This window comes from Puma concolor, chromosome A1 (genome assembly GCF_028749965.1).
Source record: "Puma concolor isolate L17-30 chromosome A1, mPumCon1.1.hap2, whole genome shotgun sequence".
Taxonomy (NCBI): Eukaryota; Metazoa; Chordata; class Mammalia; order Carnivora; family Felidae; genus Puma; species Puma concolor.
The window spans coordinates 81,644,496-81,671,414 of record NC_141667.1 but is presented as its reverse complement, the minus strand read 5'-3'; the positions used below and the strand labels follow the sequence as shown (position 1 = coordinate 81,671,414).

Here is a 26,919-nt window from a genome sequence, read left to right as displayed (position 1 = left end):
CGTGGAGGCTTAACAAGAACGTGAACCTCTTTCTTGGATGTAAATTCTGTGTGGGAGGCAATGGGACAAAACCAAGCAGAATTGTTTTTATGCTAGACAGAACTTAGGTTTTTTTTTTTTTTTTTTCATGACACCTGAGTGGCCATGTGGAATCTGATGGGAGCCTCTCAGAACCCATGTGGCTAGGGGAGAGGAGTAGCCACGTCTAACAGACTGTGGAGTCAACCTTTGTAGGCAGGCGAGGATGTGATCTGTCCTTCAATAGGGACATCACTTCAGCAGTTCCAGTCCTACCCCTACTCTTCACCTTAATCTTCCTCTAAAAGAGGTGAGATGCCTACTTGCCTAGTAACCCCAAACATATCTTAATTCATGGTCAGAAAATCTTGGAAGGCTTCTCTAATCTTGTGTCTACTACATACTGCATAGTGACTTACCACCTTTGATCCCACTAAGCCTTCTTGGGGTCATCACCATGGTACTTTAATTTTTTTTTTAATGTTTATTTTTGAGACAGAGACAGAGCATGAGTGGGGGAGGGACAGAGAGAGAGAGGGAGACACAGAATCCAAAGCAGGCTCCAGTCTCTGAGCTGCCAGCACAGATCCCAATCAGGTCATGATCTCACAAACTGTGAGATCATGACCTGAGCCAAAGTTGGACGCTCAACCAACTGAGCCACCCAGGGCACCCCAACATGGTACTTTAAAAGCTGTTTCAGATCTTTCAGAGGAATATTCTAACTTTAGCTCCTTCTTCTGTGTTTGTAGCAGTAGAGTGGAACGCTCCTATGTCATAAGGAAGGATTTTGGTTTTGGTGGTATTTTAAAAGGAAGAAACAGAACCCCTGTTATTTACCTTCTCTAAGTTATGTTTATTTAAAACCATCTTTTGAAACTAAAAATTCCTTAAAGATTTTCACTGTATTCAGTGTGTTTTTTTCTTTTTTCTTTTAGAGAGAGAGAGAGAGCAAGCAGGGGAGAGAGCCAGAGAGAGGGAGGGAGAGAGAGAGGGAGAGAGAGAATCTTAAGCAGGCTCCACACTTACTGCCAAGCCTGACACAGGGCTCTATCCCACAACCCTAAGGTCATGACTTGAGGTGAGATCAAGAGTTGGACACTCAACAAACTGAACTACCCAGGCACCCCTACTCAGTATATTTTCATGATAAGCGATGATAGAACAGAATGAGAGTAAGGGTCATTCTCTGTTTGGAGAAAGAGTCATGTTCTCTTATGCTGAGAAATTAAAATATGTCAACATCTTCACTACTCATTTCGTATTTGAATTTTTAATTTCTTAGTTTATTAAGTCATTTATTACCATAATTACAGAACTGTTATCTTTTCCCATTGCTTGTAGAATTCATCAATCATTATGGAAGATGGACTTATTCAGGATGAGTTTTCTGAGAGTGTGAAAATGAGCACTTACCTGGTTGCATTCATTGTTGGGGAGATGAAGAACCTGAGTCAGGACGTAAATGGAACCCTGGTATGTTGTTTTGGTAATTGTCTCAAAAGCCTGTTTTACAAGAGGTTAAAAGGAATTCTTTGATGATTTCTGGAAATGGAAAACAAGCTTTTGGATCACAACTCTGACATTTTATGCCAGGAATGTTACTTTTTGCTTATATTTAGTTTTGTTAATTGAATACCTAAAAGTCAATAATATTCAAGTTTTCTTTAATTATGTTTCTAAAAGAGAATTCCAGTAAGACAATATATGTATAACAAAGATTCTATAACTGTGCTGTACAATATGGTGGTTACTGGCTTTATGTAGTTCTTAACATTTAAATTAATTAAAATTAGATGACAGCATCATGGTTGAATAAGGTATCCCTCATTCATGTCCTCCCATGCCAGCAATAATAATTTGACATCCAGCCATGGACAAAAATGCCTTTGTGGAAGCTGTGGGATCCAGCACTGAATGCCAAATGACCTGGGAGGCCTCTTTTGCACCTATGCATCAGGTACTAGGCATACAGACCTTGGTCCTGGCTGTGGGCCCTGTGAAACATCTCTAGCCCTCTTGGCTATGGTGTGGGAGCACCTGAAAATACTGTCTTAGACAGTAACACCTGGAGAAAATAGCCTTTGTGGAAGTCCACATTTCTAGCCAAAAAGTTCAGCACTCTGTTGGAGAAAAAAAGAAATACAAGTTTGGATGCATTGGTGAGGGCAGTTAGGTAAGACTGGAGGAGGTGACTGCCATGTCAAATGTGAAGACATTAACACAAAACTTCAAAGAACATGAAAAGTCCAGAAAATATGACAACACCAAAGGATCACAAACATCTTCCAGTAAACAATCTCAAAGACATGGAGATCTGCAATTTTCCCATTAAAGAACTCAAAATAACTGTTTTAAGGAAACTTAATGAACTACAAGAAAACACAAAAAGACAATTCAATGGAATCAAGAAGCAATACATGAACAAAATGAGAAGTTTTAACAAAGAAATCATAAAAAGAAACTAAACAAATTCAGGGGCTGAAAAATACAATGAATAGAATGAAAAAAAAAGAGCACTAAAGAACATCAACATCAGAATGGATCAAGCAGGCAAAGAATTTGTGAGTTAGAAGACAGTAAAGTTGGTATTATCCATCCAGAGAACAAATGAAAATGTAAGAAAAGAATGAAGCAAGCCTGTGTGATTTATGGGACACCATCAAAGAAACAGTTTGTGAATTACTGGAGTTCCAGAAGAAGAACAGAGGAAAAAGGGGGCAGAAAGCTTATTCAAAGAAGTAACGGCTGACAGCTACCCAAATGTGGGGAGAAATTTGAATAATCAAGTTATGAAACTCACAAGTTACTGAACAAACGGCTTGAAGAGGTTTCTTCTGAGACGTGTTATAATAAAATTGTCAAAAATCAGAGAATCTTAAAAGCAGCAAAAGGAAAGAAGATTGTAACTTACAAGGGATAAGTCTGTCAGTGGATTTCTCAGCAGAAATCTTAGCAACCAGAAGGGAGTCAGATGAATTAAAGTGCTGAAGAAACAACTGCCAATCAAAAAATACTCTTGCCTGACAAGGTTTTCCTACAGAAATGAAGGAGAGATAAAGACTTTCCTAGACAAAAGTTGAGGGAGTTCTTTACCCCCTTAAAAAATGCTGAAAGGAGTGCTTCCAGGTGAAATGAAAGGACACTAATTAGTAATATGAAAATATGTGAAAATACACAACACAGTGGTAAAGGTAAGTATATAGCCAAATTCAGAATACTCTTAATACTATAATATGGTGGTGTGTGCATCCTGTAGAATGCATAAAAAGCAGTTCCAAGAGTGATGTTTAAAGCAGTAGATGCCTATATTAAGAAAAAAGAAAGATCTCAAATAAACAACCCGACCTTATACCTCAAGGAAATCGAAAAAGAACAAACTAAACCCAAAGTTAGCAGAAGGAAGGAAATAACAAAGATGAGAGCAGAAATAAGTAAAAGAGAGGAACGCCTGGGCGGCTCAGTGAGTTAAGCCTTCAACTCTTGGTTTTATTTCAAGTCATGAGGTCATAGTTTTTGAGTTTGAGCCCGTGCTGGGTACTGCACTGACAGCTCAGATTCTGCTTGGAATTCTCTCTCCCTCTCTACCCCGCCTTCATTCATGCCCCCTCTCTCTCCAAAATAAACTTTAAAAATTAAAAAAAAATTAAAAGATACGAGGAAAAACAATAGAAAATATCAATGAAACTAGAGCTGGGTTTGGTTTTGTTTTGAAAGATAAACATCGATAACAGACCTTTAGCTGGACTAAGAAAAAATAAGAGTCAAATCAGAAATGAAAGAGACAATTCTGTTGATACCACAGAAATATGAAGGAACATAAGAGACTACTATAAACAATTATAGGCCAACAAATTGGGTAACCTAGAAGAAATTGATAAATTCCTAGAAACATACAACCCAGCAAGAATGAATCATGAATACATTAAAAAAATCTGATCAATATTGAGTAAAGAGATTGAATCAGTAATCAAAAACCTCCCAACAAAGAAAGCCCAGGATCAGATGATTTCTCTGGTGAATTCTATCAAACATTAAAGAAAAATTAATTCCAATCCTCAAGCACCCTGAAAAATTGAAAAGGAGGGAATACTGCCAGATTTGTTTTATGAGGTTCACATTCCCCTCCTATTAAAGCCAGATAAGGACATTACCAGAAAAGAAAACTATAGGCCAATGTCCCTGATGAATATAGATGCAGTAGATGTCTCTGCATAAAATCCTTAATAAAATGTTAACAAGTTGAATTCAACAGCACATTAAAAAGATCATACACCATGATCAAGAGGGCTTTATCACTGGGATACAAAGATCGTTCAACATATGCAAATCAGTAAATGTGATACATCATATTAATAGAATGAAAGATAAATAGCACATGATCATCTCAATAGCTACAGAAAAAAGCATTTGACAAAGTATAACTTACTTTCCTGATAAAAACTGTAAACAGGGGCCCCTAGGTGGCTCAGTCAATTAAGCTTCTGACTTTGGCTCAGGTCATGATCTCATGGGTCATGAATTTGAGCCCCACATTGTGCTCTGTGCTGACTGACAGCTCAGAGCCTGTTTAGGATTCATTCTCTCTCTCTCTGTCTTCCTCCCTCCCTCCTTCCCTCCCCCCCCAAAATGAATAAACATTAAAAAAAAAAAAAAAAAACTCTAACAAATTAGGTATCGAAGGGCATACTTCAACAAAATAAAAGTCATATATGACAAGTCTACAGTTAACATCATACTCAACAGTGAAAGATTGAAAGCCTTTCTCTTAAGATTAGGAACAAGAAAAGGGGCCTACTTTCACCACTCTTAATTAAAATAGTACTTGAAATCTTAGCTTGTGCACTTAGGCAAGTAAAAAGAAATAGAAGGCATCCAAATCAGAATGGAAGAAGTGAAATTGTCTTTGTTTGCAAATGATATGATCTTATGTAGACAAAATCCTAAAGACTCCACCAAAAAACTTTTAAAACTAATCAGTGAATTTAGTAAAGTTGCAGGATACAAAATCAGCATACAGAAGCCACTTGCATTACTATACACTAACAATGAAATATCTGAAAAAGAAATAAAGTTATCCCATTCTCAATAGCATCAAAAACAATAAAATGCTTAGGAATAAATTTAACCAAGGAGGTGAAAGATCCATATAGTAAAAACTATAAGATTTTGATGAACAAAATTGAAGAAGACACACATAAATGGAAAGGTATCTGATGTTCATGGATCAGAAATATTAATATTATTAAAATGTCCATACTAAAAGCCATTTGTAGATTCAGTGCAATTCCTATAAAAATTTCAATGGTATTTTTCACCAAAATAGAAAAAAAATACTAAAATTTGTGTGGAACTACAGAAGACATTGAATAACCAGAGCAATCTTGAGAAACAACAAAGCTAGAGATATGACATTTCCAAATTTCAAACTGTACTACAAAGCTATACTAATCAAAACAGTATGTATACTAATTAAGAGAGTATGATGCTAGAATAAAAATAGGCACATAGACCAAGGAACAGAATTATGAGCCCAGAGGAAAAAAATGCATGAATAGGCAACTAATATTTGACAAGGGAGCCAGGAATATGTGGTGGAGAAAGGATTATCTTCATTATAATGGTGCTGGGAAAATTGGATAATCATGTATAAGAATAAATTGGACGTTTATCTTACACCACTCACAAAAATTAACTAAACATTTTAAACACTTTAATGTAAGGTCTGAAACTGTAAGGCTCCAAGAAGAAAAGATAGGAAAGGAGCTCCTTGACATTGGTCTTGGTAATGATTTCTTGTATATGACACCAAAAGTACAAGCAACAAATGCAAAAATTAGTTAGTGGGACTACATCAAACTAAAGAGCTTCTGCACAGAAAAAAATAAAAAAATGCAAAGGCAACCTAAAGAATGGGAGCAAGTATTTGCAAATCATATATCTATTAAGGGATTAATATCCACAATATATATAAGGAACTCATATGACTCATTAGCAAAAAGATATATAAGCAGTCTGATTTAAAAATAGAGGAACTGAACAGACATTTCCCCAAAGAAGACATACAAGTGGCTATACAAGTATGTGAAAAGGTACTCAACATCACCAATCATAAGGGAAATAAAAATCAAAACCTCAATGAGATATCCCACACCTGTTAGAATGACTGTCATTAAAAAGACTAGAGTTAACAAGTGTTGGTGAAGATGTGGAGAAAAGGGAACCTTGTGCACTCTTGGTGGGATATAAACTGATAAAGCCACTGTGGAAAACAGTATGAAGTTTCCTCAAAAAAATAAAAATAGAACTACCATATGATCCAGCAATCCCACTTATAGATATATAGCTGAAGGAAATGTAATCCAGATCTCAAAGAGATATCTGACTCCCATGTCAGTTGTAGGATTATTCATAATAGTCAAAATATGGAAACAGCCTAAGTGTCTGTCTGAAGATGAATGGATAAAGAAGGTGTGGTATAAATTACTGTGGATTATTATTCAGCCATGAGAAAGAAGGAAATCCTGACACTTGCAACAACATGGATGGACCATGAGGGCATTATGTGAAATGACTAAGTCAGAGAAAGACAAAGACTATATATATTATCTCACTTAGATGAGGAATCTAAGAAAGCTGAACTCTTAGACACTAGAATGGTGGTTGCCAGGATCTGAGGGTTGGGGGAAATAGGGAAATGTTGGTCAAAGGGTGTAAACTTGGAATTTTAAGAGAAGTTTGGGAATCTGGTGGATAGCATGGTGATTGTAGTTAATAATACTGTATTATATGTTTGAAAGCTGCTAAGAGAGTGGATCTTGGAAGTTCTCACTACAAAAAAGAAATGGTAATTATGTGAGATGATAGATGTGTTAACTAATATTACTGTGGTAATCATTTCACAATATATAAATGTATCAAAGCAACACATTGCACACCCTAAACTTTCACAGTTATATTAATTATATTATTAAAGCTGCAAAAAAATTAATTCAAATTTAAATTCACTTTCTCAGTCCCAGTAACCATTTTTGGTGTTCTTACAGCTAGTGGTTACCATATTGGATTTTACAGATACTGAATATTCTCATCAATTCAGAAAATGTTATTGGGCCACACTAAATCTAAAACATTATGAATACTAAAGAGATAGTGTAAAAATGTAGTTAGAAGAAAAATTTCATGTTTTAGAATTAATTTAGTCTTCCTTTTTAAAAAGCAAGTCTAGATTGAGTTTTCTTCATCTTATTGAGTAAGATTGTTTAAGGGTCTTGTGTATCTGTAATTCATAAAAATTTATTCTAATTATGCTCCTCTGCTTTTCTTTGTCATTAGTCCATGTATATAAGTGATTATTTGTTTGGATTTTATGCTTGGGTTTCACAGTAAAGACCTAGTTAGCAAATACTTTCATATAGCAAACAATATAGAAGGAGAAAAGAGTCTTTTTCAAGAAGCTAAAAGGGATTATTCTTCCATGATAGAAATATAATTATTTATTTATTCTTCCTTATTTTGATCACCCCAGGGAATATTTTATGCCCATTGAACAGGTTCAGTAGGATTTGGTTTACCTTTCTAGACTGAAGAGCTTTATTTTGATCACAGTATATTTAGATTTTGCTAATTAAAAAGGATACACTCATTTTGTTACAAAAGATTATCATGTCTCCTCCATAATGCTTAGAGGCAAAGGCAGAGATAAGGATTATCTGGCTTTTCACCAACAATAATACTATATGCCATTATGCTCAACAGTAAAGAATGGACAACTATGATGAGGTTTAAATGTCCAAGGGTAAGTGTAGTCTACATAGTGACTAAGTGCTCAAATAATTTACTAGCCTTTGGCTTGAAAGAGGTTTTTTTCAGGTCTAAACCAAAAAATTTTTCAGAGTCCGTTGAAAAGGATATTGAGAGTGGTTTAAATCTGATAAAATTCAATTAATTTTCTTCAAGTGTTGCACCACAGATTTAGCCGTTGATTCACATGTTGCAGCCTGGATAAATCTAAAAGGCTCAATCTAGGAGAGTCAGATTTGCTTCAAGACCCAGCTGACTACCATCCTCTCCTTGAAGCAGCTCATTCTTTCCCCAGCTGGGATTAATCATTCCCTCTGTGATCTTTCATAGCACTTGAATTACATCTCTGTTGTAGTTATCACACTCTTTGATATAAAACCCCCAGCACTTTTTATTGTATCCCAAAATATATGCAGTCTTGGCTTTTTCTTTCCCCTGTGTCCCTCCCGTTCTCCCTCCTTCTTCCTGCCTATAGGATTACATTCAAGTTCATCAGTGTGATATTCGGGATGCCCTTATAAATCCATCTGTATTTCTAATTGCTCCAGTATGGATTCTTCTGTATAGCCAAGCTGAATTATTCACTGCTTAAATGCTCAGGTTTATAACTTATTCTCACATAGAGAGAGGAGGATGGGGAAAAGGGAGAGAGAGGGAAAGAGATTGATTGAGACTGAGATTGAGAGAGAGGAATTTGGGGTGGCTGTTTTTTTCTTTTTCTTTTAATTTACATGTATTAGGAAGCAGCATGGTTAAACATGGACTCTGGAGTCCCACTTCTACAGCTTACTAGAATGTACTCTTGGGCAGATTACTCTGTAATCCTGTCTAAACCTTACCTTCTACAAATCTAGTACTGTCTCGCCTATATTAGCCTGCCCTCTCAAGGATTCAATTGTAAACTTTTTGTAAAGCATTTAGTACCTGGTAGATAGTAATACACACACACACACACACACACACATACAAATTACACTCTTTTTTATCCATTTGCAAACATATTGTGAACTTTCTTTCATGTCTGTAAATATAAAATATAAGTTAAAAAAAATCTTTTTTTACATTTTATTTATTTTTGATAGACAGAGGCAGAGCACAAGTGGGGGAGGGGCAGAGAGAGAGGGAGACACAGAATCTGAAGCAGGCTCCAGGCTCCGAGCTGTCAGCACAGAGCCCAACTCGGGACTCGGACTCACAAACCACGAGATCATTACCTGAGCTGAAGTCGGACGCTTAACCGACTGAGCTACCCAGGCACCCCTAAAATACAACTTTTAATGCTACCCAACACCCACGTATTTCAAAATGCATTTTGGAAAAATTAATGTTACACAAATAAACAATCGTTTTATTAATTTTCTCTCTTTTTATTAGGATGAGGGAAGAATCTAACATGCATGGAGCTATGCATTAATATATGCGTTAATCCCATATTGTTGATGAAGAAATAGTGTGTCAGAGAGGTTAAGTAATTGGCCCAAGATTACATAGTAAGTGATAGTCAGGATTGTACTGTCCACTGCAATATGCTGTTGCTCACACCAAATGACATAAATAACTTCTGTATACATGGTGACCAGAAATTTAGGCTTGAAATCTAACACAAGATTTGTGTCACACTAAAATGTTGTAATCTTTAGGATGGATGCTGTTTTGTAGTATTTGACATTTCATAAGATTCACAAGGCCTATTTCACAAGATTCAGGAATAAGGCAGTAGGGCTTTACTAATGTCCATCTCACCAAACAACTAAAAATGTCACAGTTGACTGTAGATTATTAAACAAGCCCTCTTTAGTGATAAAGACTACTGTGTTGTTGAAGTTTTTTCAAAAAAGAGGAACATTTGTTTTTATCATTTATGTCTATTCTTCAGTGTTCCTTACCCTCTGTGTTCAGTAATGCCAGAATTACCTAAAAATTTCTAGGCTGGTTTTAAAAGACTCTGCTTTGTTTATCTTGAGGTTTTTGTTTTGTTTTTGCCATTGCCTGATGTTGTTTTTCACCACAGACAGGTCTAATCTGTAGAATCAGAGTGTAGTGGTGGTTAGTTGGATGTGGATACCATGCCTATCTAACATTCAAACAGAACCTTCAATGGTATTATCCAGGTGAAGTTACAATTTTGATTTATTCATATTCAGTAAGGAACATGACCTAGTTATGAGTTACCACGAACAACATCTACCTCAAGTATCTCTTCACCAGGCAAGAACGTTGTACGTAATTTACATTATTCTCCTAAAGTCCCATCTCATTATTTATTCTGAATAGACTTGAGACTGGTATGTGTGTGTGGGTTTTTTTGTGTGTGTTTTTGTTTTGTTTTATTTCATTTTGTTTTCTTTTAGGAATTTATACTTTTGTGTGTGAAGCTTTCTGTTTAGGAAAGCTCATGTTTTTCAGGAAGCTTAATATCAAAATTCTAGTATTTTCTGTATTTATAAATCTTGCAGGCCATGTTGTCCTTTTTTGGGGGTGAGGTTTTATTCTATTTTCTTCTTTTATCTAGGTTTTTCTTTTTACTAAATTAAGAAATAGATTAAGTTAAACTTAATAAATCTTCAGTCTTAACCCTTTTCTTTGATATTTGGTCAAGAATCTTTACAGTTGTGTCTTTTAGAAATCTCCCCAAGGTCTTAGCAAGAAATCTTGCAAGAAAAGTTTTAACTTGTAAGTGTTACAGTCTGAGTGCCAGTTGACTTCTATTTAACAGTGTTTAGAGTTCTCTTATCAAGCCCAGAATACTGGTCAATACGCTTGATTTTTTTGTTGAACTAGGTTGTTTTCTCTGTTTCTTAATGCTTCTGTTGCTCTTAAAACAAGCTGGACAATAATTATAATGACCAGATTATTTATCTCTAGTGAGAACTCATAGTATGTCTTCTTTTGAGGGGTGGGGGGAAGAAGAAGAAGTAGAAGGAAAGAGCAAATATAATGACTTTTTTCCTAGTCATTGTATTCCAGAAATGGAATCCATAGGTCAGGTTCCATTTTCATGTGAACTTTTGCTCTTCCTTTACTTTTCCTCTAAGGGAAGGTGCTTTCACACACATTTGGGAGTGGCCAAATGGTATATATGGCAGAAAGATGTTGAAAGAGGGAATCTGGGGGTTTATGGGTGGTGTTTCCATTGGGATAGCATCTCCTAGGTGTTTGAATTAACTATAACATAAAAATACATATGTTTGGAAAGAATGGCAGAGATAATAAGGATTTGTCTCAAATCCTAGTGATCTTGGTATAGTTATTTACAGTGGTAGAGAGTATAAAAAGAATATGTCAGGCTTCCCCCCGCCCCCGCCGCCCCATAACATTGACTTCAGAGGGGGAAAGATGCAGGAAGTACCCACATCACCAAGAGAAGCTGGTAGTTCCTTTGGCAGGCCAAGGGATGCAGGTGGTATGGTGGCCTCATGATATGGGAGAATTAAATTTCTTCATAGTTACTTAGAAAGGAACATAGTTTTAATTTACTAACTCCAGTCCTAGATGCTTTATCTTCTAGTAACTATTGCCACAAATGCTCCTCTACTCACACATATTTTGCCCTATTTCTTTTGGGACTGTGTGTGTGTGTGTGTGTGTGTATATATATATATATATATATATATATATATATATATATATATTTTTTTTTTTTTTAATTTATTCTTGAGAGAGAGAGCATGTGCAGGAGAAATGCAGAGAGAGAGGGAAAGAGAGAGAGTCCCAAGCAGGCTCTGCACTGTCAGTACAGAGCCCAATGTGGGGCTCGAACTCATGATCTGTGAGATTATGACCTGAGCTGAAATCAAGAGGCAGACGCTTGATCAACTGAGATACCCAGGCACCCCAGGACTGATAGTAATTAGCATGTACTGAACATTTATATCATGCCATGCACTAGTCTAAGTTCTTTATATTATTTAGCTCATTTAATTTTCACAGGAACCCAGGGAGGGTAAGGAGCTACTTTTATCACCTTTTTACAGATAAGGAAATTGAGGTTAACCAACCTGCTCAAGGTCACACAACTAGCAGAGATTTGAACCCAGCACTCTAACTACAGAGCCTTTACCCTTAATTTTGTTTTTTGTTTACTTAAAAAATTTTTTGTGTTACATTTAATTTTTATGCCATGTTACCTCCATGTTTTTGTGATTAATGATATGTTCTATAGACTAAAGCCCTACATTAAGACAATTATGATTGATATCTAGTTCACCTTTTAGAAATTATTGACAGTTTTTCAGTCCTTTAATGAAAGAAGTAAATTTAATTTGGAGTTAGAGTTCATCAGTGCATTTTTGTCCAAGTGATGAATTGTTCAGTAAGTCTCCATTTCCCACCTTTTCAGATTTTTTTTGAAATTTTTATTTTCTGCTATGTCTTGTCCATATATCATATTCCCAGGTGAGTATGGAGATTTTTTCAATCAATTGAAAAACAATATATATTGCTTTTTAAAACCCATTGCTTTTAACATAATTGCTTAAATTTTGCCTTTTGATACTTACTGAACAAGATGTTTACAGTTAGTTGCAGCTTATGTGTTTAACATGCATTTAGTCAGAAAAGGAAAGCAAGAATAAAAATTTAAATAATGTTGGGGATTGTCTCTGCCTTCCCCTTTAGTGAGCATGTATCCTGGAATGAATGGGCAATGTGAATATGAATCTATTATCCCTAAGTTGATTTTAGTTACTGTGTACAACTCACTGAATGATTCTGTGGGTATGATTATTTTTTTTATACAACATGATCCATGAAAACAAGCCAACAACTGGAAAAAAGGAAGCAGTCCCAAGGTTGGAAGAAAATCTGCTGTGTCATACTTACTAAAAGAGAATGCATTGGTCTGTAATAGGTTTTTCCAGGGTAATTTCAACAAATGCGCAATTTCTGCCTTGTGTGTTTACTTTAGAACTAACTCCTTTATGTGACTCCTTTGTATGGGTGTCTGTTTGATGCCAGGTTCTGTAATAGGTGCTAGAAAGATGAGAATTTGTTTTTGTCCTTCAAATAATTTGGTCTGATGGCTCATAGGTAAGGAAGGACAACTTGAGGTAATGGAGAAGATAAGTATAAAATTAATAGTTTGAGACTGTTCTGTTGAGAATGTTCTGTTAACCTAAACAAATAAAAAACAAAACCAGTAAGTTTTTGAACATTGTTCTATGTGTGGAAGTAACTAGCTAAATTCTCCAGGGGAGAAAAGAATTGGAAGCAAGAGTTCCTGTCCTGTAAAATCTCATAAAGCTCTTTGCAGTTCTCATATATGTGTCATGGTATTTATCTGAATATCATACCATTTTAGTTCTACCTGTCTTTATGTTATATGATATATATACACTTATGTATGTTTTCTTTTAGGTTTCTATATATGCTGTACCAGAAAAGATTGGTCAAGTTCACCATGCCTTGGAAACAACTGTGAAGCTTCTTGAATTCTATCAAAACTACTTTGAAATTCAATACCCACTTAAGAAATTGGGTAAGAATCAAACAGTGCCTCTGGTTTTCATTAGCATTATAACCTAGATTCATTTGGCAAATGTTTTGTAGAAAGCACTTTTTCTAAAATTATTTAAAGAGAAAACTAATAAACACCTAAAGCTTTAAAAATTGTTTACATTTGTTAAGATTATTTACATTCCCTAAAAGTAGCTGAATGTGGAGCTTAAAACATTTAGAAGTTTATGGAGCTCTTCCAAGGGCTTATACAGGTTCTGTGTAAGTGGCAATTTGCTTAGGGCTTTGTCTGCAGTCAGACTCTAACTTCCTAAGAAATTCTGTTTCACGGGAGGAAAACTGAGTAATAGATGCTGAGGAAAGCAAGAGCTGGTCCTGGATAGAAGAACGTTGGGCCTGTACTTTGTCTTTCTTGCTCTAGGAAGTTGATTCATTGTGAAAGAATTATATATCTCTTTCTTTGTGAAGGGACAGAGCAATGGTGACTCCACAGGAATTGGTCAGGTCTTTCTCAACTGACCGATAGGTGGGGAACATACAAGACTAGAGTAAGGTTCGATTTGCCAAGAGTATAAAATGAACTCCCTGTCTTTTGATTCACAGTGATAAACCAATGGGTAAAATATTTTTTGGGGGGAGTGCCTTAGATGAGCGAAATTTGATCACTTCTTTCTTCACATGTTCAGATTTGGTGGCTATTCCTGACTTTGAAGCGGGAGCAATGGAAAATTGGGGTTTGCTCACCTTCCGTGAAGAGACACTTCTGTATGACAATAATACTTCTTCAGTGGCTGATAGAAAACTGGTTACTAAAATCATTGCTCATGAGCTCTCCCATCAGGTATTAATAGCCATGACTATTATATTTAATACTTATAGTATTTTAGAATAAGAAAATAAGTTAAGTAACAATTTTAGGATAAGAAATTGGAATAAGCTAATAGAAATTCGGCCTTTTATTGTAGTATTGCCTTTCATAATAAAATGGTGGGTTTTTTTGTTTGTTTTTGTTTGTTTTTGTTCTTTGTTTTTTTTAACACAAACATGATCATCAAATGAAAATGCTATCTAGGGGTGCCTGGCTGGCTCATTTGGAGGAGTACGCAATTCTTGATCTCAGGGTCATGAGTTCGAGCTCCACATGGTGTGCAGAGATTACTCAAATACGTAAATACATACATACATACATACTTAAAAGAAATTGCTATCTAATGTTTGTATAGGATTTTACAGTTTATAAAGCATTTTCACATCCATATGTCATTTACTTTTCATAACGGCTGTGAGGTAGGTGATGATCCCATTTTATAGATGTGGAAATTGAGAGTGTAAGTAAATGACTTACCCAAAGTCACAGAGCTAATAATTGGAGCACTGGCCCTTGAAGAACCACTGTCTCCTCAAGGTGTTTCTCCTTTTTTGCCCCCAATAATACACACCTGTTTCACCTCTGACAATTGCCAGCCCCTCAGTATAACTTTGTGGCAGAGAAACCCTTCCCCTAAATTGCATTCTCTTCTGGCATCTCTTGGACTGTAGTTGTTAAGACTAGATTTATATTTTCTTCTCTTACTCAAACTGGGTTCTTTGTTAATTTGAGAGAGGGAGGGTACTCTTTGTATGACAAGGAGAAAAAGAAAGAAAATTATATGGGTACGTGAACCCCCCTCTTTCTTTCTCAACACCTTGTCTTTCTTTTGTCCCTTGATGAGGTGCATAGCAGTGTTGGGTGTAGTTTGGGGGCGTCATGATTGAGGGACAACGTGGAAGAAGAGTAGCATGCACTCTGGTCAGTTTGGTCCCTGTCTCAAACGCCTATATGTGTGAGATTCTAGAGCTCTTGTGAAGACTTCGTAATGGGCTTGCATATGAAGCACATACTTAGTGATAATTATGATTTTAGGCATGTAGACAAGTTGTCTTTTAGGGGATCTTCTCTAGGTCTGTTATTTCTGGGGCCTCCCCATCACCACTTCTCAGTTACTTCTTCTTTAAGACATATATTCCTCGGAAGCAGGTTTTAAAATAATCTTTGAAAAACATGTTATTATAATTCTCAAAAGTGTTTTGTTTCCATACCCAGTAACCTTATTATTTTGCTGCTGATTTGAGATGAGCCCCAGATGTCACTAAATCGCACACCCTATAACCTACCACTCTCCATTGCAGAGATTTTTGAGATACATTTTTTTTTTTTTGGAGAGTCTCCTTTCATTGTTTTCCTTCTTATTATTATTTTATAGATGAAGACATTTAATGATATTTCTTATTTCATTTATTTATATGCATGCCAGCTTTCTTAAAGAATATTGTTTGAATTCTCTTTTCTTTTTTTTATTAATTTTTTTTTTCAACGTTTATTTATTTTTGGGACAGAGAGAGACAGAGCATGAACGGGGGAGGGGCAGAGAGAGAGGGAGACACAGAATCGGAAACAGGCTCCAGGCTCTGAGCCATCAGCCCAGAGCCCGATGCGGGGCTCGAACTCACAGACCGCGAGATCGTGACCTGGCTGAAGTCGGACGCTTAACCGACTGCGCCACCCAGGCGCCCCGAATTCTCTTTTCAATCATGTAAATATTGTCCTCAACTTGGGTAACTGAGGAGAAACATGAAATATAGGCTCTCTGTAGGAAAATCTCTCAGAAATTTATTTTTAAGTTGTAATGGATGGCTGAAGATATAGAATAGAAATAATCTTACTAACTTGATAGTAGTAGGTAGAAGAATTTCATTATCTAGGAAATACCACTTTTAATTAAGTAGCGAAAAACTGTTTTTGTTTACCTAGTAAACAGGGTTTGTATGTTAATTTGATAAATATGTTAACTAACTGTGGTTTTTGCTTGTTTTCCCATTCAACAAGGTAAAATGTTAAACTTTTCATTTTCATTTTAGAGTTAATTTATACAAATTTTTTTGTAAGTCTTTAATTTGAATATAGTTTGTTTTACCTAATAACTGCATTTTTAAGTAATTATAATCTGGCTAAAGGAGATGAAGCTGACAATTTAATTATTAGAAAATTCTTGACAGTATAAATATTGTGTTGATTAGTAGGATTTTTTGTTTTGTTTTCCCCACAGTGGTTTGGTAATCTAGTAACAATGGAGTGGTGGAATGATCTATGGCTAAATGAAGGGTTTGCTACTTTCATGGAGTATTTCTCCTTGGAAAAAATATTCAAAGAGCTTTCTAGTGTAAGTATAGCGTTTATTAGACGTGCTATAAATCATATTTGCCCCGTATTTTATAGTCATTTGGAGTGCTGAAAATGTTTCTAGAAAGATACAATAAAATTGACACTTGTTACTGATAGCTTATACCTCTTGAGATTTGACAGTGAAAATTAAGCTTTCACTTATTGATATATTTCATTGAAAGCTGAAATTATGTGCAATTATTTCACACTTTGTTAAGATGAACATTTAAAATCGCTTTACTACATTTTATTTCCAATAGATGTGACTCTTCTTGAAGGAATTTAAATTAAGTTGAAAAGCCTTTTTAGCAAAACAAAACTTTTTATCCTTTGTATAAAGAGAGAAAAAAAATAAGACATTTTGTAGCAATACTCTCTCCCTGTTACCACTGTGATCATTCTTGTAACAGTGATAACATAGGTTCATACAGACAAATAATTTGCCCTGTTAAGGTACCAATCATATTTGTGCCCTTTTCAATGACTTGGGACATCGTTCTGTCATAGGGAGTGTAATATTGTTGTTACTGTGTTCCTAGACTTCCTGGGGAAAGGTATGACAGGTATTGCCAAATAATCCAAGCAATAGGTGGGAAAGTATAAAGATCCCATTCACCCTTAAAATTCTGTGACGTTCTATTAAACTTCCTGAATATAAGATCCAAGACTGCTTCAAAATAGTGATACTCTTAAGAGCTTTCAATTTGAAATTTTTGTGTAAGTCCAGTTCAAAAACTTCAGGTAAGTAGAAGGAACTTATTTTTAGCCAGAATACTAAGCAAAGTATTCTAAATCTATGTATGTGACTTAATTAAGCAACCAGATACACAGTTTCACCACTGGGTGGTGCCCAGAATGTTTAAAACCTTCTAATGTATATTCTGGGGGAGCTCATCTGCTGAGCTATCAAAGAATTCTATTTAAGTATTGTATTTTACTTCAAATGAACCTCAGTGAAGGGAAATGTATATTATCTTAATAGAAACCTGGACTACATATGAGAAATGAGCTTAAGGACCAGTTTTTATTTTTGCTTTTTAATTGTAAATGTTATTTTAAAAGTACACACTAACCATCTTAGAATATTTACTTTGAATACCTGGATTTGGCACATTTGGTCGCTTTAATAGTAGATTCTTAATTAATCCTTATGCTGTGGGTTAGGAAATAATAATGTTTTTCATATGGTCAGGACGTTATCATTTTATTTTTAAATTTAAGGAATATGAATGAAAGTCTCTCTATTCTTACACTTTCAAAAGCCTATTTTCTGAAGTTTAGTAAAGATGGGTATTTTTTAATAATGACCTTAAACAGGTAATTAATCTAATTCATATAAATAATTACTATATTTTCCTTTGCCTTTGATAATGTTGATGGTTTCATAATCTGTTTGATGTTTTTGCTAGTATGAAGATTTCTTAGATGCTCGATTTAAAACCATGAAGAAAGATTCCTTGAATTCATCTCATCCAATATCATCATCATCTGTTCAGTCTTCAGAACAGATCGAAGAAATGTTTGATTCTCTTTCCTATTTTAAGGTACCGCTCTACACATCAACTACCTGGAGTGGGTTTCAAATTAATTTCATATGTGAGCAAGCTTCATGATTTAAATTATTTTAAGCATTAAAACTAGATTATTTTAAAGATTAGAGATTACTTTAAGATTATTTTCAGGTATACGTTTAAACTGTAAGATGTTTGCTTCTATTTAAATCTTGGTTTTAACTTTTTCTGGGTCTTTCTTTCTCTGATTTAAGTTCTTCTGACTGGTATAGTGGGTAATCAGATAATATAGCAACATATCTTTTAAAGTTGGTTCAGTCTCTGGATATACAGGTAGAATATGTCCAGGGAAGGTCCTAAGCAAGCCCTTAGCTGTGTTATTGAGGATTGAAAGATGTTCAAAGTCACAGTTGCCAAAACTCAAAAACAAAAAGAGTATTTAAGAATTGAGAACTAGATTGCAGGATCAGAAGCACAGACTCCAGGTTTGGGAGTGAAGCAAAAACAGAAAACTGGAAACCTGATTAGGATTGCCATAGGTCAGAGAACAGAACAATGCCTCTCACAGTTGTGGTGGGAGGTGTGAATGTTAGGACTTACTTACCTCCTTACTCTGGCTGCCAAATTAATTGATTAATAAATGAATTCCTCCACTGGACAGAGAAAACACACAAAACACCTGAGATACAAACCATATCTTCAAGAAACTCAAAGTTTAGGTGGTAGGTACTTGTGAAGCACTCAGAGATGATATGTGCTGAATGAATGGTACAGACTTTTTTTTACCTAGGTTTATGAAGAGAACTTTTTTGTAGGAAAATGGAAATGGAAGGGAATTAAATAATAAAAAGATATGGATAAAGAGGAATGGTAAGTGTTGAGTATGGCAGGAATGGGACAATAAGGTCTACAAAGAGACAGTTCAGGAGTACTGATGGGCGGGAAATTTTTGTTTAGGGAATAAATGCTTGATTGTGGTGGAAGCCATAAATGGAGTAGGGGAAAGATAGAAAAGGAGCTTGGGGAAGTTGTAGAAGGTTCTAAACGCCATCAGGAATCTGGACTTTTTCTGTAAGCATTGGGAAGCTTTAGAAGATTTTTCAGAGGAATTACTTGATTAAAGTTACTATTTATGAGCTTATACATTTAAGTGGAGAGAGAACTAAAGTCAGGAAATTGCTGCTAAAGTCCAAGCATGACATGGTAAAGGATGAAATTAGGAGTGGTAGTGAAAGTGGAAGAAAAATGATGAGTGTAAAAAAACATGGGATGGAGGGAAGTTCTTGAAGGATTTAGTGATAGGGTAAGACAGGTAAAGAAAGGGAGACATGTTTTCCAGGTTCACACCTGACTGACATGGAAAATGGTAGTACTGTTAACAAATAAGAAATAAGGAGTTTAATTAGCTATATTAAATATATTCCAGTTGGAGATACTGCCATGATTTTTAAAGCCTATATGGGATCTGTCGATAAAATTTTAAAACTTGTGGTTCTGTTCTTATACAGAACTGTCGCTTCGAGATTTGTTCTTACAGAGCTCTGTCATCCTCTGACCGCCATCCCCTAAACCCCAAATTCATTGTCTTATCATGTGGTCTCCACAGCATACCTAACCCCTGTCAATGTGGTAACTACTTATTTCATGATTGGAAATCTGGCAAATACCCCACATAATTGAGAAAAGTAGGATATTTTACCAATATTATGTACAAGAACAAGTAAGTGTCACTAGGGAAATGTGTTTGACAGATATATTCTATTTGGGTTTTTTAATCTCCAAGCCTAATTCTTATGTAGATTGTCCCTTGAGGAGATCAGCTAGGAAGTAAACTTAGAAAGAAAAGAAAAGAAAAAAAAGGTCTGAAAAGTAAATGCCAGGGACCACCAAAATGAGGTGGTTCCATGCAAGATGAGGATCCAGGGAGAGAGTGAGAGTGATGGCCAGTGAATAGGGGGAGGATGAAGAGTGCCTCCCAAAGCTCAGTGCAGAAAGACTTCAAAGGATGAGTGAGTGATCAGTCATTCAAATGCCACTAGCAGGTTAAGATGAGCCTGGGAATTGATGTTGGTTTCAAGACAGCATGAAGTTCATCAGTGACCTTGATAAAACCACTTCTGGGGGCACCTGGGTGGCTCAGTTGGTTAAGCGGCCGACTTCGGCTCAGGTCATGATCTCGCGGTCCATGAGTTCCAGCCCCGCGTCGGGCTCTGTGCTGACAGCTCAGAGCCTGGAGCCTGTTTCAGATTCTGTGTCTCCCTCTCTCTCTGCCCCTCCCCCGTTCATGCTCTGTCTCTCTCTGTCTCAAAAATAAAATAAAACATTAAAAAATTTAAAAAAAAAACACTTCTAGCAGAGTGATGGTTGGAAGATTGCCTTAGAGAAAATGGAGATGGCAACTACAGACAGCTCTTTGAGGAGTTCACTACAAAGAGGGAAATAAGAAATAGGGTGATAACTAGAAGAGACATGGAGTTAAAAAAAGGAAGGACATCTTTTATTTGTTTTAAAGGAGGAATGAATGTTGCATAATTTTGTTAATGGGAATGTAATAGTAGGGAAAGTTGGTCATGCAGGGGTGAAAGGGATCTGTTGGGAACAAGAATGAGTACTTAAATTTATAGAACAAGTAACGCCATGAGGCATGGTACAGAAATAAGAGAGTAATAGCTATTAAATTCAGTTACGTGTATCTGATAATCTTGACCTAATATTGCTACATTTTTACCAGAAGTGAAATTCAAAGACTATTTGAATTCCTTTTGTGTACTAGGTGTTGTTTTAGTCACTGAAATTGAGCTTTGCAGTGTTGCCCTCAATTATCATACAGTCTAGAAGAGGAAATAAAGATATATCTATCTAAATATATATTAAATATATATCTGTAGCAGATGAAGGAAGTGATACAAATTGCCCTTGAAGATGGAGAAATATTTCTATCTTAAATCAGGAAAGGCTTCACAAAGGTGTTTTTGGAAATGATGGCATGCACTTCAATGACTATATAGCGTGGCCTTAATAGTTGTATGCTGGATTCTGAATTATTAGTGTATGCTTATTGCCCTATACATTCATTAGTTCCAAACATATTTGAAGTAACTCTGCAGGAAGAAGAGAGATCTTGGTTATTTTAGCAACATGATATATTAAAATTGGAAATTGATGCACTCCCAAGTAGAGAGGCTTTTGAGAGTTCTGCTTGTTTATTGTCTCCTGCAGTGAACCCATGAATTCAACTGGTACTTTTTTTTTTCGATATATGAAGTTTATTGTCAAATTGGTTTCCATACAACACCCAGTGCTCATCCCAAAAGGTGCCCTCCTCAATCCCCATCACCCACCCTCCCCTCCCTCCCACCCCCCATCAACCCTCAGTTTGTTCTCAGTTTTTAAGAGTCTCTTATGCTTTGGCTCTCTCCCACTCTAACCGCTTTTTTTTTTTTCCTTCCCCTCCCCCATGGGTTCCTGTTAAGTTTCTCAGGATCCACGTAAGAGTGAAAACATATGGTATCTGTCTTTCTCTGTATGGCTTATTTCACTTAGCATAACACTCTCCAGTTCCATCCACGTTGCTACAAAGGGCCATATTTCATTCTTTCTCATTGCCCTGTAGTACTCCATTGTGTATATAAACCACAATTTCTTTATCCATTCATCAGTTGATGGACATTTAGGCTCTTTCCATAATTTGGCTATTGTTGAGAGTGCTGCTATAAACATTGGGGTCCAAGTGCCCCTGTGCATCAGTACTCCTGTATCCCTTGGGTAAATTCCTAGCAGTGCTATTGCTGGGTCATAGGGTAGGTCTATTTTTAATTTTCTGAGGAACCTCCACACTGTTTTCCAGAGTGGCTGCACCAGTTTGCATTCCCACCAACAGTGCAAGAGGGTTCCCGTTTCTCCACATCCTCTCCAGCATCTATAGTCTCCTGATTTGTTCATTTTGGCCACTCTGACTGGCGTGAGGTCATATCTGAGTGTGGTTTTGATTTGTATTTCCCTGATAAGGAGCGACGTTGAGCATCTTTTCATGTGCCTGTTGGCCATCCGGATGTCTTCTTTAGAGACGTGTCTATTCATGTTTTCTGCCCATTTCTTCACTGGGTTATTTGTTTTTCGCGTGTGGAGTTTGGTGAGCTCTTTATAGATTTTGGATACTAGCCCTTTGTCCGATATGTCATTTGCAAATATCTTTTCCCATTCCGTTGGTTGCCTTTTAGTTTTGTTGGTTGTTTCCTTTGCTGTGCAGAAGCTTTTTATCTTCATAAGGTCCCAGTAATTCATTTTTGCTTTTAATTCCCTTCAACTGGTACTTTAAGCATTGGGGACAGGGATAGGGATTCAATAGAAAATTTGGCATGTTTTTCTATTAAAGATATATTCACAAACACTTAGCTTTTTAACATAACACTGAAACAGTAACTGATAAACCACATAAAAATGGCTCATAGTAGAATTAGTACACATGGGAATCTGCTCCATTATTCTTTTGTCAAATCCTTTAAAATAATTTTAAAGACAATTTGAACATAGTTTACATCAGATTATATGACACTAAATAACAGTGTATTATAACTAGGTTTCATAGTGCAAGTTTATACTTAGCATGATTGTATTTTGAATTTTAGATTGTCAATTCTATAAACCGATTGTAGTCCATTATTTTCCACCTCATTCTCACTATTTTTTTTTTAATTAAACAGGGAGCCTCTCTCTTGTTGATGCTGAAAACTTATCTTAGTGAGGATGTATTCCAAAATGCTGTTGTCTTTTACCTGCATAGTCATAGCTATGCATCCATTAAAAGTGATGATCTGTGGGATAGTTTTAATGAGGTAAGTGACCCGGATATTTTATTTAGTTCTTAAGAAAGAGAAGAGTTCTTCTACTTATATTCTTATCAAGTATATAAATAAGCTATAGTACCAAGGATATTTAAGACAGAGGCGGATGGAACACAGAATTAAAGGTCAAGAAACGGAAATACTAGTCTTGAAATTATTGTGTGTAGCCTTGTATAACCATGTTTGTTCTATACCTTAGTCTCCATTCCTATTTAGTAGGAAAGTTGTCTTTTCTGAATTAATATATATTACTATATTCATTATTTGATTTTTTTCAAAAATCTATTTTCCTTTTCTCAGGCTTTTGCATTTTCCTCCCATTCATGATGTTTTTCCTACACTCTGCCCTATAAATCCTCCTCTCGTTTTGGCCATACTCTTTCCTAGAAGCCCATCTTTGTAGAGAATCTATCACAATCTGGCTTCTGTGAGCTGAATATTGCCCTTGGATCGTTTTGCTGTTTGGATTTTGTTGTGCCTGCAAATGTTCTAACAAGCAGTGTAATTAGGTGCCAGTTAGGCTTTAGAGCAGTGCGTGAACCCATCCTCCATGGTGCATGTATGCCGACGGCATAGTCCTTACAAGCGTTTAGGTTTGTTGTTTCCCTGATCCAGATCAATGGTTCTTAATGTTTTGGAAGATCACAGACATATTTGAAACCGTGATAAAAATTCTGGACATATTCCCCAGTAAAACCACATATTCACAATATCACACAAAGTTTCAAAGTTTTAGGGGCTCTAAAATTAAGAACTCCTACTCTAAATCTTTTCCATATACCCTTTCTCCTTCCTTGTCTTATCTCAAACCTTGTGTTTTCTAGCCGCTAACCCTGGTGCTCAGAAGATACACCTTTCCTTCTCTCTTTGAAAAGGTGGATTAGTCCTTGACACTTAAGAGTTGCTTCCAAATCAGTGTTGTTTTTTTCTCTTATCGTATGGTAACATTTCAGTTGAAAGCCACATTATTTACTTTATACCCATATTATCTCCTGACATTTAGAATATATTTCTTCCTTTCTGACTGACTTCAGCTTCTGCATCCATAGTGTTTTCCTATCCCAACCTCGTTCTTAGCATTATCCTCAGGTTTGTCAGCCTCCACATCATATGCACTGGCCTCTTCGTTTCTGTTCTGTTTTGAAGACCCAAAGGTGCCTTGCTTTTGGGAAAGCTTGTTTTCTTCCCAGTCCCTTATCCAGAAATGAATAGATTAGAGCCATGAGAAATGTCATATTAATATTGCAATGAGTTTGCAATATTTGATCCATCCTTTTCTGCTTTAAATAAATGGGCATATGGAGACTGAGGTTAAGGCTGCCATAGTAGAGTGGTACTGTTACCAAACAAAGTACTTAATGATTTTAGTTGCTTGCAATTTACATCCATATGTAGTCTAGAAGAATGATTTGAATGATAAGGTTACCTCACCTGCTTTAAAGAGATAGTTTTTCTACAATGTCTTCTTAATCATTGATACCAGATGTCTTTAGGGGATGGTGGGCTTTAGAGGGTCTATGAACCTGACACTGGATTCTAGATTTTGCAGATAAGTTGATGTAATTTCTTGGAGAAAGGGTCTGTGACTGTCAAAACAGTTAACCACTGTTCTCTGGAGAAACTTAAAGTTGAGGCAGCTGACGTGTTTATATCTTATTCTACTGCTGCTTTCTGGCACTCGCACAGAATTAGTTCTTCCAAAGGTAAATGTCAACATTTACAAAAATTTAACTCCATATTCATGCTTCTGTTTTTATGTTAACATTACATGTAGTCTTCATAGAATGTGGTAGGCAGAGAGGGAAAGGTTTTGTTTTTAAGCAAAAATAATTCTTATATATATATATATACATATATATATATATGTATATATGTACATATAGGTCACAAACAAAACACTAGATGTAAAGAAAATGATGAAAACCTGGACCCTGCAAAAAGGATTTCCTTTAGTGACTGTCCAAAGAAAAGGAAAGGAGCTTCATGTACAACAAGAAAGATACTTTTTAAATGTGAAGCCTGAAATTCAGCCTTCAGATGCAAGGTGTGTTCCTGCTTTTTCTTCCTGTTACCTATCTCTTTTGTATCCTTGGGTTAAAGTATTTTGTAATCACAATCTCTCTTAAGAAACCTAAGAAGATTATCTTTTTTCTGGAAATAGCTTGAAAAATTCTCCTTCCTGCCAAAAAAGGGGCGGGGGGGGAAGACCCAACAAATTATGTGTAAATGACTGAGCACTGACTGAAATACTGGAAAGAGTAATCTTCCAATATTTTCTTTTTACAGCTATCTCTGGCATATTCCACTATCCTATGTCACTGAGGGAAGAAATTACTCAAAATATCCATTGGTATTTTTACTGGACAAGAAATCAGGTTTGACTATAATTAACTCTTTTCTGAGAAGAAATTGAAAACAATATATTTTTTAGAAATCTGACCAAGCAGCAGAAGGAGATTTTACTTTGCAAAGTGCATACTCTTTGAACTGGTTTTATGAGTCATCTATACAAGATGTGACTAAAGTGACACTCATTCCATGTCTCACATATCAAGTCAGTCATTCTTATTCATGTGAAATAAAGTACAAAAAGTTGCACTGTGTTTTTATATCCTAGATAAATATTTGTTGTTACAAAGAAGTAGTACAGGTAGAGCAGTCTCTTGAGGTGTATGCTCTGCTGTTCACTCTCTAGGGGTGAGCTTGGGCAACTGCATTCCACAAGCATCGTAGATGATTCTTGCGCATAATAAAGGTTGATCATGATCCAGATTTATAGTGAGTAAGCATTACAAAATGTCCTGTGAACATAATATACATTTTTGGTAGTAAGAAAATGGGTAAGAAATTATGTTTGTAAGGAAGCAGATAGGAAAATGTAAAGATGATATATGTTGACCCACAAGGAGCCTATAAAAAACAATTGAAATATAGTGTCTGACCATTTGTTAAATACCACTATGAATGCCACACCATGTATCCTCTTAATCCATGTCCTGAAACAATAGGAAGACCTTGGGCAGGAACCATTAGTGATACTCTAGATTTATGGAAAGGGAAAATTTCTTGTTTGAATTTGTGTCTGGTGGTCAAGCCTCTGTTTTTGAGGGAGGAGTGTAGCCTAGTAGTTAACGGGCTATACTTTGGAGCCAGGTTATCTGGTGCACTGGTATGATTGTAGGTGGTCATGTGACTCCCTGAGCCTCATTCCCTCAGCTACTGAGTGGAACAGTGATCGTACTTATAGTGTTATCGTGAGGATGGGGTTAATTTATGTGAAGTACCTAGAATAATGTCCGGCATTTTGTTATTAATGTTATTATTGAAAAAAAAAATCCTCACACACAGTATTATCCATATTACATGAAATCTAGAAAATGGAGAACAAATCACCTTGCCACAACTATTATCATGATTACTTCTTTTGAGTCATTTTTAAAATATTTTTTACTTAGTTGATACCATTGTGTATAAGTGATTTTTATATCTTGCCTTTTTTTAAAACAAAAAACTTAACACATATAATATTTGACTTCATCTTTACTGCTAGACACTTGACTCACCATTTGTCTCTTAAAAAAAATGTCTCAGTAGAAATTTAGGGTCTTAAATGTTTTGTTATTGTATGAACTTCTTCATAAGAATGCTTCTCAGAAATGAAGACTGTTATCTTTTGTGATTTAGTACACATTTCTAAATTGCCCTTCAGTTATGTGGTAATAATTTGTAATGCCAGTTGAAATACAGGTGCGTGCCAGTTGAATTGCAGTTTCACTAGAGTGGAGTGTTAAAACAGTCTCATTATTTGAAATGCTAAGAACATTTCATAATGTTGTATCTTTGATTAATATCACAGCCAGAGGTGTAAGGAAGGGCAGCCTTCTTTGATGAAAACAAAACTTCCAAGTGGCCTTGGAAGGATAGACCCTGACTTAAGAGACAACAAATAATCCCATCTCCATTTTTGGACCGATAAGGAAAATTTTCAAACCTCCCAGTAGTATATAAGTTTTTTGGTAGTATTAGAAATAATAGGACAATGAGAAATCTGCTTTTATGTGCCCATAATTTTTAGCTCAGTTTGTGT

At 35.8% G+C, this 26,919-nt stretch overlaps 1 protein-coding gene across 1 annotated transcript in view; it reads left to right on the top strand.

Annotated features, from left to right (window-relative positions):
• The window catches only part of LNPEP (leucyl and cystinyl aminopeptidase), a 96,946-nt gene that overhangs the window by 43,276 nt on the left and 26,751 nt on the right, over window positions 1-26,919 (top strand). The window contains exons 4-11 of the mRNA XM_025924159.2: window positions 1,363-1,494; window positions 13,177-13,297; window positions 13,962-14,116; window positions 16,362-16,475; window positions 17,887-18,021; window positions 22,692-22,823; window positions 24,716-24,876; window positions 25,119-25,207. Of these exons, the coding sequence (XP_025779944.2) occupies window positions 1,363-1,494; window positions 13,177-13,297; window positions 13,962-14,116; window positions 16,362-16,475; window positions 17,887-18,021; window positions 22,692-22,823; window positions 24,716-24,876; window positions 25,119-25,207 (1,039 nt within the window). The remainder of the gene's footprint in view (window positions 1-1,362; window positions 1,495-13,176; window positions 13,298-13,961; window positions 14,117-16,361; window positions 16,476-17,886; window positions 18,022-22,691; window positions 22,824-24,715; window positions 24,877-25,118; window positions 25,208-26,919) is intronic.